The 17792-nt window shown below is 45.0% G+C and overlaps 1 protein-coding gene across 1 annotated transcript in view; it reads left to right on the plus strand.

Moving 5' to 3' along the window:
* The window catches only part of LOC149122113 (uncharacterized), a 34465-nt gene extending 20787 nt beyond the window's left edge, over positions 1–13678 (plus strand). Inside the window, exons 4-7 of the mRNA XM_089313638.1 lie at positions 2561–2604; positions 3287–3520; positions 4530–4605; positions 13520–13678. Of these exons, the coding sequence (XP_089169764.1) occupies positions 2561–2604; positions 3287–3520; positions 4530–4594 (343 nt within the window). The 3' untranslated portion in view covers positions 4595–4605; positions 13520–13678. The remainder of the gene's footprint in view (positions 1–2560; positions 2605–3286; positions 3521–4529; positions 4606–13519) is intronic.
* The last annotated feature ends 4114 nt before the right edge of the window (positions 13679–17792 follow it).

Consider the following 17792-nt stretch of genomic DNA (forward strand, 5'->3'; position numbering starts at 1 on the left):
TCGTTTAGTTGTGTTTTGATGAGTGGAAACCATACATGAAAATTGATTGCAGGAAATAACTTATGATATCCTTGCTTTTAGTAACATACATATAAAATAATGAAGATTTGATTTATGGTAATGATTCTACAATCATATATGTGGGCCTGACCTCTTTGATTTAAGCAGCTACTGCATAGAGATGCAAGCACCTTCATTGAAGCATTGAAGTTAAAAGTCATGTTAGTATTCTTGTCTGCCACTTCTTAACTATATTCCTTTCTCTGTTGTGCCTGTGTAGTTATTGCACAGAGTGGGAGAAAATGATTTAGAAAGTGTTTCTTTTAGTTTCTGAAAGACAGTGTGTATAATTGTTGTCATTTCTTTGAATATTTGGCATAATTCACCTCTAAAACCATCAGGGAGTAGAGAGCTATCTTTCAGAAGATTTTGCCAAACTAAAAATTCTATTGCTTTGATATTTATAAGAATCATTAATTCATTTCATCTTGTTTAAGCTTATAGTTTATAGCTTTCAGGGAAATGTATTATTTCAGATAAAGTGTTAAGTACATAAAGCTCAGCAGAATTTTAGCTCACTGTCTTTCTTAAAAATATTTATTTATTTATTAGCAAGTCAGAGTTACAGAGAGATCTTCCATCTGCTGCTTTACTCACCAGATGGCCACAACGGCCAGGGCTGGACCAGGCTTGAGCCAGGAGCTTCCTCTGGGTCTCCCACGTGGGTGCAGAGGTGCAAGCACTTGGGCCATCTTCCACTGCTTTCCCAGGCCATAGCAGAGAGCTGGATCAGAAGAGGAGCAGCTGGGACCCAAACCATCACCTATATGGGATGCCAGTGTTGCAGGCAGCTTTACCTGCTACACCACAGCACTGGCCCCACTTACTATCCTTCTAATGTATATGTGGTGTGTGGCACCTCCATAATTTGTCTTCTCTTTTTCTTTATCATTGCAATAAAGATATATCAGTTTTGCTGACGCAGTTTTTGTGTTCACTAGTTTTTTGTTTTGTTTTCAATTTTAATCTGTTTCACTCTTTGACTTATTAGTTGCTCCCTTATGCTTGGCTTAGTTTATTTTGCTGTTCTTTGTTATTTTTTTAAACTAAAAATTATTGTTGAATAGATATCTTTCTTCTCTTCTAATAAATGCCTTTATTGCTATGAATTTTACTCCAAATACTGCTTAAGTTGCATCTGTATAACTCTGATACATCTGCATTTTAAATTTTTTAAAGTTATATCCTTTTCTAATTTATCTTGAGGCTTCCTCTTTGACTTAGGGATTTAGAAGTGTATCGTGGGGCCAGCACTGTGGCCTAGCATGTAAGGCTGCCACCTGCAATGCCAGCATCCTATATGGGCACCGCTTTGAGTCCCGATTGCTCCTTTTCGTATCCAGCTTTCTGGCCTGGGAAAACAGTAAAGATGGGCTATGTCCTTGGGCCCCTGCACCGCATGGGAGACCTGGCTCCTGGCTTCAGATTGGCTCAGCTCTGGCTGTTGCTGCCAATAGGGGAGTGAACCAGCAGATGGAAGACCTCTCTCTCTCTCTCTCTCTCTCTGCCTCTCCTTCTCTCTCTATGTAGCTCTGCCTTTCAAATAAAATAAATAAATCTTTAAAAAAAAAAGGAAGTGTGTTGTTTTACTCCAAGATTGGAAGTTTTCCAGCTATCTTTGTAGTATTAATTTATAAATTAAATAAATTTACATCTAATAACATTCTTTATAGCATTTAGTTTCTTTAAAAAAATTTGAAAGTCTGTTTTATGATGAAGAAATGGGCTACATTGGTGAATTTCCTTACGGACTTAAAAAATGGGTCTTCTGTTATTTTTGGGTGCAGTATTCTAAAAACATCAGTTATACCCATTTGATTGAAAGTTTGATGCAATTCTTCAATATCCTTAACTGATTGTCTTCTAGTCCTATCTGTTACTAACTGATGCGTCAACAATTACAAATAAAATTGTAAATATTTCTATTTCTCTTTCGATTTTCGTCAACTTTGCATAGTGAAGTTATGTTGCTATGTAATATGCATGTAGAATCATTTTATTGTTTTTTTTTTTTAATTGCACCTTTGGGCAACATGCCATGACCCTTCTAACTCCTTCTAATTTTCTCTGCTCCAAATTGTACTTTCTCTAGTATTAATACAGTCGTTCAAATTTTTTGGATTAATGTTGCACAGGATGTATTTATTTACCCCTTTTACTACTTTATCTATTTCGATGTATTTGAAGTAAGTTTGTCATAGACAGCATCAGGAGGGGTCATTTAAAATAAAATCCTTTCTGAAAATTTCTCTCCTTCACTTGCTGTGTTTAGGCCAGCTGCATTCAACATACTCATTGATAGTTTTGGATTTAGCCCAATTTCATCATCTGTTTTTTGACATTGAACTCCTTTATTTCAGTTTCTCCTTTCTTGCTGTCAGGTGACTTGCATGGTTTTTCATTCCATTTTAATTTATCAGTTGTGATGTATACATTATCTGTTTCTATAGATTGTTAGTGACTGCCCTCAGAAGTATAACACACACTTTCTTTTTCATAGGCTCGTAACAGTTTTGCCGTATCAGGGAGAAATTTTACCATCAGGTAGGTCCTTTCTTTTCTCTTCTATGTCATAGTTTTCTTACATATTCCACATATCCCAACAATCCACATTAAAAATTCATCAGGTGAATGTTATAATTTTTGGTTCAATCATTGAATCAATTTTGTTTTAAAAGATTTATTTATTTTACTTGAAAGTCACAGTTACACAGAGGGAGAGAAGGAGAGATCAGAGAGAGAGAGAGAGAGAGAGAGAGAGAGATGTCTTCCATCCTTCCATCCCCTGGTTCACTCCCCGAGGACTGCAATGGCCAGAGCTGCCCCAATCTGAAGCCAAGAGCCAGGAGCTTCTTCCAGGTCCCCCATATGGGTGCCGGGGCCCAAGGACTTGAGCCATCTTCTACAGCTTTCCCAGGTCATAGTAGAAAGCTGGTCGGAAGTGGAACAACCGGGTCTCAAACCAGTGCCCATATGGGATGCCGGCACTGTAGGAGGCAGCTTTATCTGCTATGCCACAGCACCGGCCCTCATTGAATCCATTTTAAAAACCTATTGGGGCCGGCACTGTGGTGCAGTGGGTTAAGTCTCAGAGAACGTGGCGGTGAGACGGTGTCACTAGTCAGGGTTAGGGCCTGGAACTCTTCCTCTCCTGCAGTGGAAGGCTGTGTCTTTAACTGTCAGTGTGATGACATCCGCCTTCCCAGAATGCACCTGTCACATCCAGGTCCAGGATGCGTGCTCGCACCCCAACACATTCGTGGAGCTACTCGGAGGGCGCACCAGCCGGAAGGAGCTGCACCTCCAGCGCGGATGAAGGCTGCCGTTTTCTCTCTTTCTCCGTGGAGCGCTGCACACCGGGAGCCAGGGACCGCTTGTGCGTGCTTTTCCCCGTGCAGAGCCGTCCACCTTGGTGCTTTCCTGCTCTCTATCTCCGACGTGTGCATGGACCAACCAAACCGTAGGTACCATTTTCGTTTTTTTCTCTTTCTCTTGTCCACGGGCAGTTCTTTGGCCCGCTCTTGTTGAGCATTTCTCTGTGCGGGGCAGCCCATCCTGGGCCTGAATGTGTGTGTGTGTTTCCTGGGTGCTACATAACCTCCTTCCTATTTGCACGTGGGGCCGGTCTGCATTTTGTGTTTCTGTCTTGGAAGGAGACAAGAGCCTGCACCAAATTTAATATAATCTGGGTTCTGGTTCGAGTCTCGGCTGCTCCACTTCCTATCCAGCTCCAGCTAGTGCCCCTGGGAAAGCAGCGGAGGATGGCCCCAGTACCTGGGCCACTACACCCACATAGGAGACAGGGGTAGAGACAGGCTCCTGGCTTCGCCCTTGGCCCTGGCCTGGACATTCTGGCCATCTGGGGAGTGAACCAGCAGGTGGAAGACCTTTCTCTCAGTCTCTCCCTCTCTAACCATGACTTTCAAATAAGTAAATAAATAAATCTTCAAAATCATTAATATGTTCATGGCCCACATAGTAGAACTCTGGGAAGTAAGCTCATGAAGAGTGAGGAGACTTTTCCCATCCCGCTCCTCTCCAGAGCCCCTGATGGAGGTTGGGATTCTCTGCCCCTGCTGCTTTGTCTAAAATTTTGGTCCGGAGTGATTCACCCTGTGAGCTCTTTTCTCCGACCAGGCTAGGAAAAGTTTTTGTTTTTGTTTTGAGTTTGTGCAGTGTTTTTTCACTTGTTATGCATATGAACTGATGATCTACAAGCTCCTTAGTGTGCTGGACTAGATGCCAGCGAGGTTATTTTATGTTCATGCCTGGTAACATCTTATTGAAAGTTGGACATTGTATTAAAAACTTATGAAGGCTCAGAATGATAATCTCATTGCCCAGAGATAATTCACTCTATCATAGACCAGGCAAATAGCATGAGGGTCATAACTCAATCTTTTGGGGTGGCCCTGGCTCGAGTCTGCATTTCCTTCCTTAGAAGAGTCTGGCTTCGTCTCCACCCCTAGGCTGTGGACCTCCAGGGATCCCAAGTGAAAATCAGCGACGTTTACCAACGCCTCCTGATGGCTGATTCTCAGAACCGTAAGTTGGCCTCTTACTAAAATGACCAAAACCTGCACTCCTCTTTCCCATTCTTTCTTCCCCTCTACTTCTTAGTCTGTTAACCTAATGTTGTAGTAGGAAAACTGGCATCTGGTCTGCTTGTCTTTTACTGTGACCTGCTGTTCTCCGGGATTTTGGTCCCTCAAGGTCTAGATGCTGGAAACTGGCAGTTAGCCTAGTGGCTCAAGTGCCCACATCCCACGTCACGGTATCTAGTTTTGATTGCTGGCTCTGGCTCCTGGCTTCAGCTTCCTTTCAAGGCAGACCCAGGGAGGCAGTGATAATGGCTCAAATAATTGTTGTTTTTTTTTTTTTCTACTCACAAGGGAGACTTGGATGGAGATACTGGTTCCCAGCTTCATCCTTGGCTGCTGTGGACATTTGGTGAATAAACCAATGGGTGGGAGTTCTCCCAGCTCCCTGAAATAAGTAAACATCACCATTGAAAAGATCTGGATGTTTTCATTGGCCCAAACTCCACCTTTTGTTCCCCTGGTTCTGATATGTGGAAAGCTCTGCCTGGGTAATGATCTTCCCTTGGCTTCTGGTCCATTCTCTGGCTGGGTTCTCAGCTCCTTGCTTCAGACCAAAGTGGCTACTGCCAGTGGGAAGCACCTCACACCATTCTCCATGGGACTGTGGCCCTCAACTCCTGGATCTTTCAGTAGCTCCCAAATAACCTGCAACCAGATGCTTTTGTTTCATGCAGTTTTTCTGGTTGTTGTTCTTGGAAATGTTGGTCTTAGTAGAAAGGGAAGACCTGGGACAACTTATGAGAAGTAAAGTTGCAGACAGGTGCTCCTAGCAACTGTGAGATAAACAGAAGTGGTATAAAGAGCCCAGAGGGCAGTGTTGGCCATCCAAGTAATGAGATGACCCCTGGCTATAATTGAGGTTGTGTTTCTCTGTCCATCAGAATTGTTGGCATTCTCTTGTGTCTAGAGATGACACTACTGCCTCCTTTACCCAGAGTCATCCCTGGGAGAGAAAAGGGGGCAGCTTTCTAACAGATCATGTTCGGGTGGCCTCTTGGGCATGGGCTAGTAAGGAATTCTTAGGAAAGGACCAAGGCAGGGCTTAACCTGTGGCCCAGGGTAGCTCCAGTGTCAGTGCTGGAACCTGCTGCTAACAACTCACAAGAGCCTATGGTGTGTTTATGTGTGGTCACTTTAGTACATTGTACGGGCCACGTACACCATGGAGATCCACAGGCACTATAAACCAGGGCTTTGTTTTACGCAGATGCTGGTTGTAAAACTTGAATCAGGGAACGGCCACCCAGGAGGGATGTGTGGCAGTGGGGGTGGGGCCAGATTCAAGCCCTTTGGGTCAATAGATACTGGGGGCTGACTCAATAATGATTGGCTCTGTGTTCATGTGTGTGTGTGTGTGTGTGTGTGTGTTTTATCATTTAGTTCTCACTACACCATGAAATCAGATAGTAGAGACTAGGAGAATTTCTGTTCCCTGCTTCAGTCCACATTGCAACCTGGGTCGCTGTGATCCCCTTCATCTTCATCCTTAACCACAGCACCTGTAGCAGTACAGGGCGGGAGGACTGAGCCCAGGCTAGTTTCCGGTCGCTGAGGGCAGACAGTGCAGTGTGGCAGAGACCAAGGACCCGTGTGGCCCTGAGCACACACTCGGCCCATATAAGAAGTGCAAACAGGATTCTGAGCCCAAGCAGCATGGAGAGAACAGAGGGATCTGAGAAAAATTGTCCTTGGTTGCTTATTGTTCTTGCACCTTGTTGTCATGCCCCTGTCCTGAACAAACCCCACCACCTGTTTTCTCTGTTTCTATACCCAGACGGCACAGCGCAGGTGATGAAAACTCGCACAACAGAGCAGATTGCCGCATTCTAAATTCCTGATCACCAATCTCCAAGACAGCAGGGGTCCTACCAGAACTTGTGGGCTGACTTTTCCTTTACTATCCCTAGAAAGTTTTCACACTTTTAATGTGCGGAAGCATGCCTCTTCTCCCTCACTCAGTAATTCTAAAGTCGAACTTTCCTGTTTATTTTGCAGTATCTATAAATTCACGTAATGGGGTGAGACCCAGTACAGAGAGGGTCCCTGGACCCTGTATCCAGTCTCCTGCAGAACCAGCCTCTTGCAGAGTTACAGTACAGTTCCAAAGCCAGGAGACCACAATGGGCACAACCAAGGGAGAGAATGTTTTGGACCTCACAAGACTTCACGTCATCCTCGTAGAGCCACACCCATTTCCTCTGACAGGCTCCAGTCTGTCCCACAGCTCCATGACTGAGTCACATCCTGAATGTCATTTGTGTGCAGTCACACAGAGTAGGTGCCCCAGGGACTGGGTTTTATCAGTCAGCATGGGTCTCTGGAGATTCCTATAGGCCACTGTGCGTACACATAGTTCCTGTAGGTCACCGTGTGTACCCATAGTTCCTATAGGTCACTGTGTATTCATAGTTCCTGTAGGTCAGTGTGTGTATCCATAGTTCCTATAGGTCACTGTGCATACCCATAGTTCCTGTAGGTCACTGTGCATACCCATAGTTCCTATAGGTCACTGTGCATACCCATAGTTCCTATAGGTCACTGTGCATACCCATAGTTCCTGTAGGTCACTGTGCATATCCATAGTTCCTATAGGTCACCGTGTGTACCCATAGTTCCTGTAGGTCCCTGTGTGTACCCATAGTTCCTATAGGTCCCTGTGTGTATCCATAGTTCCTATAGGTCACTGTGTATCCATAGTTTCTATATGTCACTGTGCATACCCATAGTTCCTATAGGTCACTGTGTGTACCCATAGTTCCATCCTTTGTATTAACATCCGTGGGATGGATGGTCTGGTATTGCCCACTAAGGTCCATCAGGGTTGATTCCAGTTCTTGCCTATTAAAAATTAAGCTGCTGTAGACATGAAGTATTTTACATGAATGTAGGAATTAATTTTTGAGGGATAAAAACCTCTGGCACTTTAATTTATTATTAATTTAGTGTTGAGAGACTACCAAGCTGGTTGCCCGTGTAGCTGTACCATTTCATAGTCTCATTAGCAAGGTAGGGTTGATCCAGTTTCTGCACATCCTTGCTAGCATTGCATATTTTAAGTGATTTTTATTTGAGCCAATTTGATAGGTCTATACCGACATCCCAGGGTGGTTTGTACTTGCATTTCCCTCATGGGTAATGACATGGAACATCTTTTCATGGGCATATATGCCGACTGCATACTTCTTAGGTGGAATGTGTGTTTTCTAACTGGATTGCTATTTTACTGTTCAGTTGTGAGAGTCTTTTACATTTTCTAGATACTAGTCCTTTGTCATCTGTGTTGTTTGTAAATACATGTCTTAAAGTATTTACCTCATTCTTTTTTTACATTTTTTAAAATTTATTTGACGGGTAGAGTTATAGACAGTGAGTGAGACAGACAGAGAGAAAGATCCTCCTTCCGTTGGTTCACTCCCCAAATGGCCACTACGGCCGGCGCTGCACTGATCCGAAGCCAGGAGCCAGGTGCTTCCTCCTGGTCTCCCATGCGGGTGCAGGGCCCAAGCACTTAGGCCATCCTCCACTGCACTCCCAGGCCACTGCAGAGAGCTGGGCTGGAAGAGGAGCAACCGGGACTGGAACCCGGCACCCATACAGGATGCCGGTGCTGCAGGCAGAGGATTAACCCAGTGAGCCATGGTGCCGGCCCCTACCTCATTCTTTACTGCTTTATAGTTTTCTGGACATTTTGTCATTTTATATTTAAGTTTGTGATTCATTTTGAGCTCCGTTTTAAACAAGCTGTGAGACTTAGGTTGAGTTTAATTGTTTTCCTCTGGGTAGCCTGTTGCTCCAGGACTATTTGTTAAAAATCTTACCTTTATCGCGTCTTGGCCTTTTCACTGAGATCAAGTGTAAAAAGTCTACCTTTCTGCTGTCGACTTGCTCTTCACTTTTGTCAAAATAAGTTGAACATCTTTGCTTTATTTCTTAGTTCCCTATTCTCTTCTCATCGTCTATCCACGTACCCATCTACATACACCACACAGTTTTCTTACTTTAGCTGTTTCTTGAAGCCAGATTTATTTATTTATTTATTTGTTTGTTTGTTTTTTTTTTGAAAGATTTATTTGAGAGGCAGAGTTTCAGACAGAGAGGTCCTCCATCTGCTGGTTCACTCCGCAAATGGCCTCAACGGGTGGAGCTGGGCTGATCAGAAGGCAGAAGCCAGGAGCTTCCTCTGGGTCTCCCATGTGGGTGTAGGGACCCAAACACCTGGGATATCTTCTACTGCTTTCCTAGGTCATCAGCAGGGAGCTGGGTCAGAAGTGGAGCAGCTGAGACTCGAACTGGTGCCCATACGGGATGTGGGCACTGCATCCTGAACCAGGCTGCATTAGGAAGCTGGACTGGAGGTGCAGGTGGCAGAACGCAAGCCTGCCCTCTTATATGGGGTGGCTGTGTCCCTAGTGTGCCTTAACCCACTGTGCGATAAACGTGCCCTGGATTATGAAATCCTCTGTGTGGTTGACCTCTCTGCTCTGGTCGGAAAAGGTGTAGATGCTGCCTGGTTACTGCTACATAAGTGGTAGAGGTCCACATTCCCTGCTCAGCCTCCATTGAGATCCAAAATTGGTGAATTCTTTGTTACTTGTGCTTGGACATGGAAGTTCCAGCTCCTCCCTGGGTCCTAACGGACACCACGATGTGGGGCAGGGGGAGGGGGGTTGCTCATTACCCCTGATGGGTAGTCATAAAAGTCTGGTTTCCCACCACGATGCCTCTGACGCTGCCCTGGCAGTTATGGATGGAGAGGGCTGATTTTCATCCTTCCCTTCTCTGTGAGCACCCTAGTTGGAGACAAGCCTCACTTGAGTGCCACAAAGGTGGACGTCTAAGCTTGCCTCTTGGTTTTTGTTGGTGCAGGTGAGGGTGGGCCATGGTCCTTTCTCTGTCATTTTTGCCGTAGTGAAACAGTTATTACCCAGTTTTCTGTCTTGCAAGACTGCATGTTTCCTAGTACTTTGGATACAGAGAATAGTACTCTGCTGGAGGGGCTGCTCTGTGCCCCTTGGTGTTGCCCAGTTGTGTGCTTCTTCAGCTCCGAGTCCAGGATATAAAAGAGAAATAGAAAACCTGGGGGGTTCATCTGACATGTGTTCCTCACAGCCTAAGGTCCAGCCAGTCTCCTTCCATCTCTCCACCTTCCAGAGTCTTCTATTTTCCCTATGTGATATCCAGGGCTCCAAGTTGTCATTGGGGGGCGGGAAGGCACATCTGCTCTGCCATGTAGAAGCCGAAGTCCTGGCTCAAGTCGTTTTATTCCAGATCCATTACACAGAAATAAACCACATTGAAATTATAGCTTCTGTATAATTTGCTTGTCTTCCCAGATCTGCCAGTGACTTGCATCTGCATTCTCTCTCTCTCTCTCTCTCTCTCTGTGTGTGTGTGTGTGTGTGTGTGTGTGTGTCTCAATTTCCTTGCAGTATGGGAGACGTCTCTCGCAGGAGCTAAAGCCACAGCTCATATTGAATAATAGATTCTATTCAGTTCTGCTTCCCTGGGAGCATTGGAACACATTAATTATATGTACTCTCTCTTATCCATAGCTTCATCCTGTTAACTAGATTTTCCCATTGGCTTTTAAAATTGTGTTCAAGCTCTTCCATTAAGTACAAGTCAAATCCTAGCCACAAATTCCTTCTAGCAATTGCGGTGTCTCCCTGCTTCGTTCGTTGAACTTCTCAAAATGTTCTCATTTATTCATCCCCCATTCATTCCTCAACTACTCCAGTGTGGTTTTGGTTCCCATAATTTCACATCCAGTTAACTCTGCTGAAGAGAGATATTTCTTAGTGCCCTCTTTCTTCTATTAAATGTTAAAAATGTAGATTTTCCATCTGCTGGTTCACTTTCCTAAATATCTACAACAGCCAGGGCTGGGGCTGGGTCAGGCCAAGTCCAGGATCCAGGGACTCCCTCTGGGTCTCCCTTGCGGGGGGTAGCAGGGGCTCAAGTACATGACCCATCATGTGCCACATCCCAGGGTGTGGGTGTGTGTTAGCAGGGAGCTGGGTGGGACGTGGAATCGTCAGACTTGCAGCAGGCACTCGGATACGGCACACAGGAGCCTGAAGAAGTGCCTTGACCCGCCCATCGAACGCCCACCTGCTCTGCTTCTCAAACTCTCAGCAACATCTTTGGTATAATGGTCACTCGTGGTTCTCGAAGCACTCTTCCCTTGGCTTCCACACGACAGCATTTTCCTGGCGTTTCCTCTACTTCTCTGGACACGTCTTCTCTGTTTATTCTCTGAACTCCTTCTTTCTACACAGCAAGCGGACGTTGGCATTCTCAGAATTCAATCACAGGCTCTCATTTCTCAACTCACTCAGATTTTTCTTCCTGGACATTCTCTTACACAACATGACTTTTGGTTATCATCAATAGGCAGACAGCATACATCTCTCCTCTGAGTTTCAGACTTGCAATACATATCTCCTCTTAGAAGCCTGCAAGTCCCTGCAAACCAATCTGTCCAGAACTGAGATCAAAATCTCCTGAGAGCAGACCTCCACCCTCTTCTCCATCACATACCCTTCCCCTGCTCTCTGAGTCAGTGAATGGCCGCATCACCCACTGAATTACAAGAGGAGGAATCTGTGTGGGGATCTGATTCGAGGTCCTCCTCTCCATTGTCTCCCGTGGTCAACACATCAGCACACGGCTGACTTTATCTTCTAAATAACTTACCGTCCTGTTGCCTTGTCTCTCGTCCAAGCACACTGACTCGAGATCATCCCCCTCTCCTACCATGGACATTGGCATAGCTGCCTCAGCCTCCCCTGCACCTGCCCTTGCTCCTCGCCAAGCTGGCTGCCACTCTGCAGCCAAAATATTTTTTTTTTTCAGAATTCAGATCTCTCTCTCTCCCCTCTTTCCCTCTCTTTCTGCCTTGCCAATATTCTTAAAAAAGAGGCAGTTCCTTTTGTATTTGGCTCTAAATTCCCAGTCTCATTTTGTACAGTTTCACTGCAGTTTCTGCTTCAGCCACTCTGGCCTTTCAGTGACCATGATGCCCCGTGATACTCCTGCTCCAGGGCAGGGTTCTCTGTGAGACCCGAGTCTCAAACCGGTGCCCATATGGGATGCTGGCACTGCAGGTGGCAACTTTACCTGCTATGCCACAGCTCCAGCCCCCATTGAATCCATTTTATAAACCTCTTGGGGCCGGCACTGTGGTGCAATGGGTTAAGTCTCTGCCTGAGGCGCTGGCATCCCATATGGGTGCCAGTTTGAGTCCTGGCTGCTCCACTTCCGGTCCAGCTCTCTGCTGTGTCCTGGGAAAGCAGAAGATGACCCAGGTGCCTTGGCCCCTGCACCCGTGTGGGAGACCTGGAAGAAGCTCCTGGCTCCTGGCTTCAGATCAGTACAGCTCTGGCTATTGTGGCCATTTGAGGAGTTAACCAGAGGATGGAAGACCTTCCTCTCTGTCTCTTCATCTCACTGTCTGTAACTCTAACTCTCAAATAAATAAATAAATCTTGTAAAATAAAAACCTGTTATATTTGTCAGTTGTCTATTCCTAGAATTCTAGTGGCCTGAATTCTTCATTGTGGTCACGCAGATCACCAAAACTCTGTTCATCTTTTCCTCCCACTCTTTTTTTTTTTTCTTTTCTTTTCTCTCTGTTATCATTCTCTGCTTCATCCAACGAATTTTACATTTTGGTTGTTAATTTTTTTTTCAGTTCCAAAACTCCTATTTGATTCTTCCTACACATTCTTATTTGCTAGCCTTCTGATTTGTCATTTTTTTTTTCAAGAGTGTTTACTATTGCTTGTTGGGCCATTCGCACAATAGCTGTGCCACTGTCTCTACCAAGTCATTTTAACATCTGTGTTATCTTGGCGTCTGTGCCTGTTAATAATAGTCTTTTCCCACTCAGGTTGAGAGTTTCCTGATTCTCCAGTGCTGCATAATCCAGGATTGTTTCCTGAATATTACAAATATTATATTTTGTACTCTGGGTCGTTTTTAAAGGCGGATAACCAGGCTGCATTTCTACCACAAGCTTCAACTCATTTTCTTTGGACTGTGATTCAGATTTAGCCCACATGTGTGCCACCTTGTGGTCAGTCTGAGACTTGGGCAATGATTCGTTGGTTGATTTAGTTCTAAATCTCTTGTACACTCAGCAGAATCAGATCCCTTCATGGCCAGCTTGAAGGTGAGTCCATGAGTTGTTGAATAATTTTATGGAGTTTCTTTTCTTCCTATTTGCTCAATTCATGGTCTGTCAGATACAGTATATACATTTTTAAATTCATTTATTTTATTTATTTGTGAGAGAGGGAGGGAGAGAGAGAGGAGAGAAACAGGCAGACACAGAGAAAAAGCTCCCGTCTGCTGCTTCACTCCCCAAATGTCCACAGCAGCCAGGGCTGTGCCAGCCTGAAGCTGGGGCTGGGAACCCCATCCAGGTCAGCCGCATCGGTGGCAGGGACCCAGCTGCTTTGAGCCACCACCCGCTCCCTTCAGGATGGACATCAGCGAGGAACTGGCATTGCAGTAGAACTTGCACTCAGACCCAGGCACTCTGACTAGGGGTGTGGACATCCCAAGCAGCATCTTCACCTTTGTACCAATAGTGCACTTCCGTTTTGCATTTTTAAAACTTTTTAAAATTTTGAGCTAATTTAAAGCCCACTAAAGAGGCAAAAATCACATAGGAATTTTACATGTGTGCCTCACACAGCTTTTCCCAGCAACACCTTATATCCCTGAGCGTATTTTCGAAGTCAGGAAATTGGCAGTGGTACAATACTATTGGTTAAACTGTGGCACTTGTTTGGTTTTCATCAGTTTTTGTTGTTGCTGCTGCTGGTATGTAATACTGTGGGGTTTCTCCACAGGTGTAAATCAGTGTTGAGACCTCCACAATCAAGACACAAAACTCTCCATCACTGCAAAGGAACTCGTTCAATCAACCTCTGTATAATGACACCTTCCCCCTGACCCTAACTCTGGCAACCACTGGTCTGTTCTCCATCATTAAAATTTTGTCATTTCAAGTTTGTTCTAAAATTGGAATCGCACAGTAGATCCATTAGTTTTGAACAGAACCCAGTTTTTGGCCCCATGCGTTTTGTTGTTGTATGGCATTCAGACACCTAGCCAACATGCCTTTGCTGGAACAAAACTGTGAAATGCTGTCCCTCCCCTCCAGTTCTTTGAACAAATGCAAACATTTTTTTTTTTTATTTGACAGAGTTAGACAGTGAGAGAGACAGAGAGAAAGGTCTTCCTTCCGTTGGTTCACCCCCCAAATGGCCACCACGGCCGGCACACTGTGCCGATCCGAAGCCAGGAGCCAGGTGCTTCCTCCCGGTCTCCCATGCAGGTGCAGGGGCCCAAGCACTTGGGCCATCCTCCGCAGCCCTCCTGGATCATAGCAGAGAGCTGGACTGGAAGAGGAGCAACTGGGACTAGAACCCGGCGCCCATATGGAATGCTGGCACTGTAGGCAGAGGATTAACCAAGTGAGCCATGGTGCTGGCCAGCAAATGCATACATTTTAAAAAGAGGCATTATACATACATTTAAATAATGTATACATTATGCATGCATTTAAAAAGAGCCAGGGTGGCATGGGGTGGTATGACTCCTTCAGTTAGGAAAACTCAACTCTGAATTTCAGATCTTCTGAAATGAGATGCTGTAGTTGTGAGAGAGGCTGGGGGCTGATAACAGGAGGTCAAAGGAACTTTACATTCATTGATTATCTGTGTGTGCCAGCACTGATCTGGCCCTTGAGGACTAGCAGACTGGACTTTACAGTGTGTTGTAAGAAACACAGAAGGCTAGCATTGTGGCACCGGGGTTTAAACCACCTTCTGCAGTGCCAGTATCCCATAAGGGCACCGGTTCGAGTCCCGGCTGCTTCACCTCCTATCCAGCTCCCTGCTAGTGTGCCTGGAAAGGCAGAGGGGATGGCCCAAACGCTTGCACCCCTGCACCCATGTGGGAGACCCTGAAGAAGCCCCTGGCTCCTGGCTTCAGCCTGGCTCAGCCCTGGCTGTCTTGGCTGTTTAGGGAGTGAACCAGCAGATGGACTCTCTCTCTCTGTCGTTCCCCCTCTATCTGTAATTCTGAGTTTCAAATAAATAAGTAAATCTTTTTTTAAAAAAATTATTTGAGTTATACAGATTTTGTGTATTTCCTAGATACAGATTTAGGAACGTAGTGACACTGCGCCCCCTACCTTCCTCTTGCCTGTGCTCCAACCCTTCCTTCTCACATTCCCACTCTTAATTTTTACAAAGATCTATTTTCAGTTTACTTAATTATTAAACAAAGAAACATTGGTATCTTTTAAATGTTTTTAAAAGATTTATTTGTTTACTTGAAGGCCAGAAGGCCAGAGTTACAGAGAAGGAGAGAGAGAGTTTTACATCCACTGGTTCACTCCCCAGATGGCCGCAACAGCCAGAGCTGCCCCAGTGTGTAGCAAGGAACCAGGAGCTTCTTCTGGGTCTCCCACGTGGGCGCAGGGGCACAAGGATTTGGACCACAGCAGAGAGCTGGATCCGAAGTGGAGCAGCTGGGACTTCAACTGGCGCCCATTTGGGATGCTGGTACTGCAGGCAGTGGCTTTACCCACTACACCATAGCACCGGCTCCATAATGTTTTTTTTTTTTTTTTAATTAGGAAACAAAAAGAATTCAGAAGGAGCAAATCAGGGCTATTTTCCACTGAACCTCTCACAAAATCGCCTTCTTTGATGAGAGGCATGAGTAGGAGCTTTGTCATCGTGGAAGATTCTCTTGTAAAGCTTCCTGGGCATTTTTCTGCTAAGCTTTTGGGTGACTTTCTCGAAACAGCCTCGTAAGAAGCAGATGTCACCCCGCTTTATTCCCCAAAAAGTCAACAGCACAGTGCCTTGAGCACCTCCAATACTGTTGCCATGATCTTTGCTTTTGATCAGTCCACTTGTTTTTCTGAATTTCATGTTTTTAATATTTACTTTTTAGCCTTCTTTCTATAGGAAGTAATGTTCCATTGGTGCAGAATTACTTTGAGTTATATAATGTATTCAAGTGTCTATGTATTTTAAATATCATATTTATGTTCTTAGATTTAATCTTTTCAACATTTTTCCATGTTCACTTCGTATGTAGAGATCATACACATGCCTACTATTTTTCTTGAAAACAAGGATCACATGATGTAGGATTCATAACAGTTGTCACAAGTGAGGAAATAATGGTCTATTATTTCTTTTTTTAAAAAGATTTATTTATTTACTTGAAATACGGAGAGGCAAAGAGAGAGAGAGAGAGAGAGAGAGAGAGAGAGAGAGAAATCTTCTATCTGCAGGTTTACTCCCCAGATGGCCACAATGGCTGAAGCTGTGCCGATCCAAAGCCAGGAGCCAGGAGCTTCCTCCAGGTCTCCCATTGGGTGCAGGGGCCCAAGGACTTAAGCCATCTTCTGCTGCTTTCCCAGGACATAGCAGAGAGCTGGATCAGAAGTGGAGCAGCTGGGACTCAGACCAGCTGGCACTGCAGGTGGCGGGTTTAACTGCTGCACCACAGCTCCAGCCCCAATAATGGTATATTATTAAATTGTAGAGGTTGAATTCAATGGAGATAATATTTATAACTATGGACCAAACAATATGATACCCACACAGTTTTAATTGTTTCTTTCTCCTATGTGTGTGTGTGTGTGTGTGTGTGTGTGTGTGTATTAACCTCTACATAGGAGAGGAAACGTGATATTTGTCTTTCTGCATCTGCATTATTTCCTTAACATAATGATCTCCAGTTCCACCCAGAAGTCGGCATATGAAAGAGACTCTTGCACTCCCATGTTAATTGCAGATCAGTTCACAATAGCAAAGAAATGGACTCAACCAAGATGTCCATCAGCTGATGACTGGAAATAGAAAACGTGGTCATATGCAAGGTGGACTGTTAGATGCAGAACACAGTGGTTTCTTTGGCTTTGACTGGACCACGTCCACCTCTTGGTAGCCACTTCTCTAGCTGTGCTTTGTCTTCAGAGTCCTTCAGGTAAAGCCAGGTTTCATCTCCTGTTATAACTCTTCAAAGAAATGCTTCAGAATCTTGGTGTCACTTATTTAAAGTTTCCACTGAAAGTTCTGCTTTTGTCTGCAGCCGAGTTGGATGCCACATTCTGGCACCTGTTGAGTGGAAAGTTTGCTGCACTTTCTTTTTGGGGCCAGAGCTGTTTAAGCTGAACGAGTTGAGGTGTCTGCAGTGGTGGCTGCTGGTTCTGCTGTCAGTTGTGAGTCTTCGTCAAGTAGGGCTTGAATAAGTTTAATTGCTTCCTTGCAGATTGATGTGTGTAGTCTTCTGCTGTGGGCTTATCTTCAACATCCTCTTGTCCCTTTTTGAAATAATTTAACATTTGTAAATTGCTAATTCCACTGGAGCATTGTCTTAATTTCACCATTCTCCCCAACCTCCATAAACTTGGCATTTGTTCTTGCCTCAATTTTAGCAGAATCCATGCTGCTCTGATTCGGTGCCTGATTCAAATGATGTTTGATCTTTCCTAGGGCCTCAAACTAGGTTGTACTCAGGCACAGTATAATAAGTTAGTATGAATTTATTTTGGTGCAAATAAATTTTGCAGCTTAGGCACAGTTTTTTTTTAGAAACTTACTTTCCATGAAAATTTTGAAGACCCCTTGAATATCTCACTAGAGACCACTGGGCAGTTACTTAAGTCCGTGCCTCAGTCGGCTTCCCTTGAATTGCATCACTGGTAGTCCCTATGGAGTGTGTGCTGGCTGGGGGTCCTCCTTGCTGGTTCTGCTGCTCACTGCCTATACGGACTGCTTTCTCCAAGTTCATGGCCCTGGGGGTGCATAGCACAGAAAAGAAACAGAACAGGAGAGCTGCCTCTAGCTGTTCCTGCCTCCTAGGCTTGCCTCTCTCTGAGGTGGTAAGGGGCACATACTCCAGCCTGATGAGGACAGTTGTGCTTCATTTCTGGGCATGGGGCCTTTCTTTACCCTTCTCCCTCTGGTGTGAGACTCCCTTCTCTTGGAGTCTGAAAATCCCAGGCAGCCAAGATGTTCTCAACTCACTCTAACTAATGCTGTATCAGCCATGTGATGCCCCTGTGGAGATGCAGGCTGCAGGCGTGCCTCTTTA

The sequence above is a fragment of the Oryctolagus cuniculus genome, chromosome 15 (assembly GCF_051225735.1).
Source record: "Oryctolagus cuniculus isolate XC-2025 breed Fujian yellow rabbit chromosome 15, ASM5122573v1, whole genome shotgun sequence".
NCBI lineage: Eukaryota > Metazoa > Chordata > Mammalia > Lagomorpha > Leporidae > Oryctolagus > Oryctolagus cuniculus.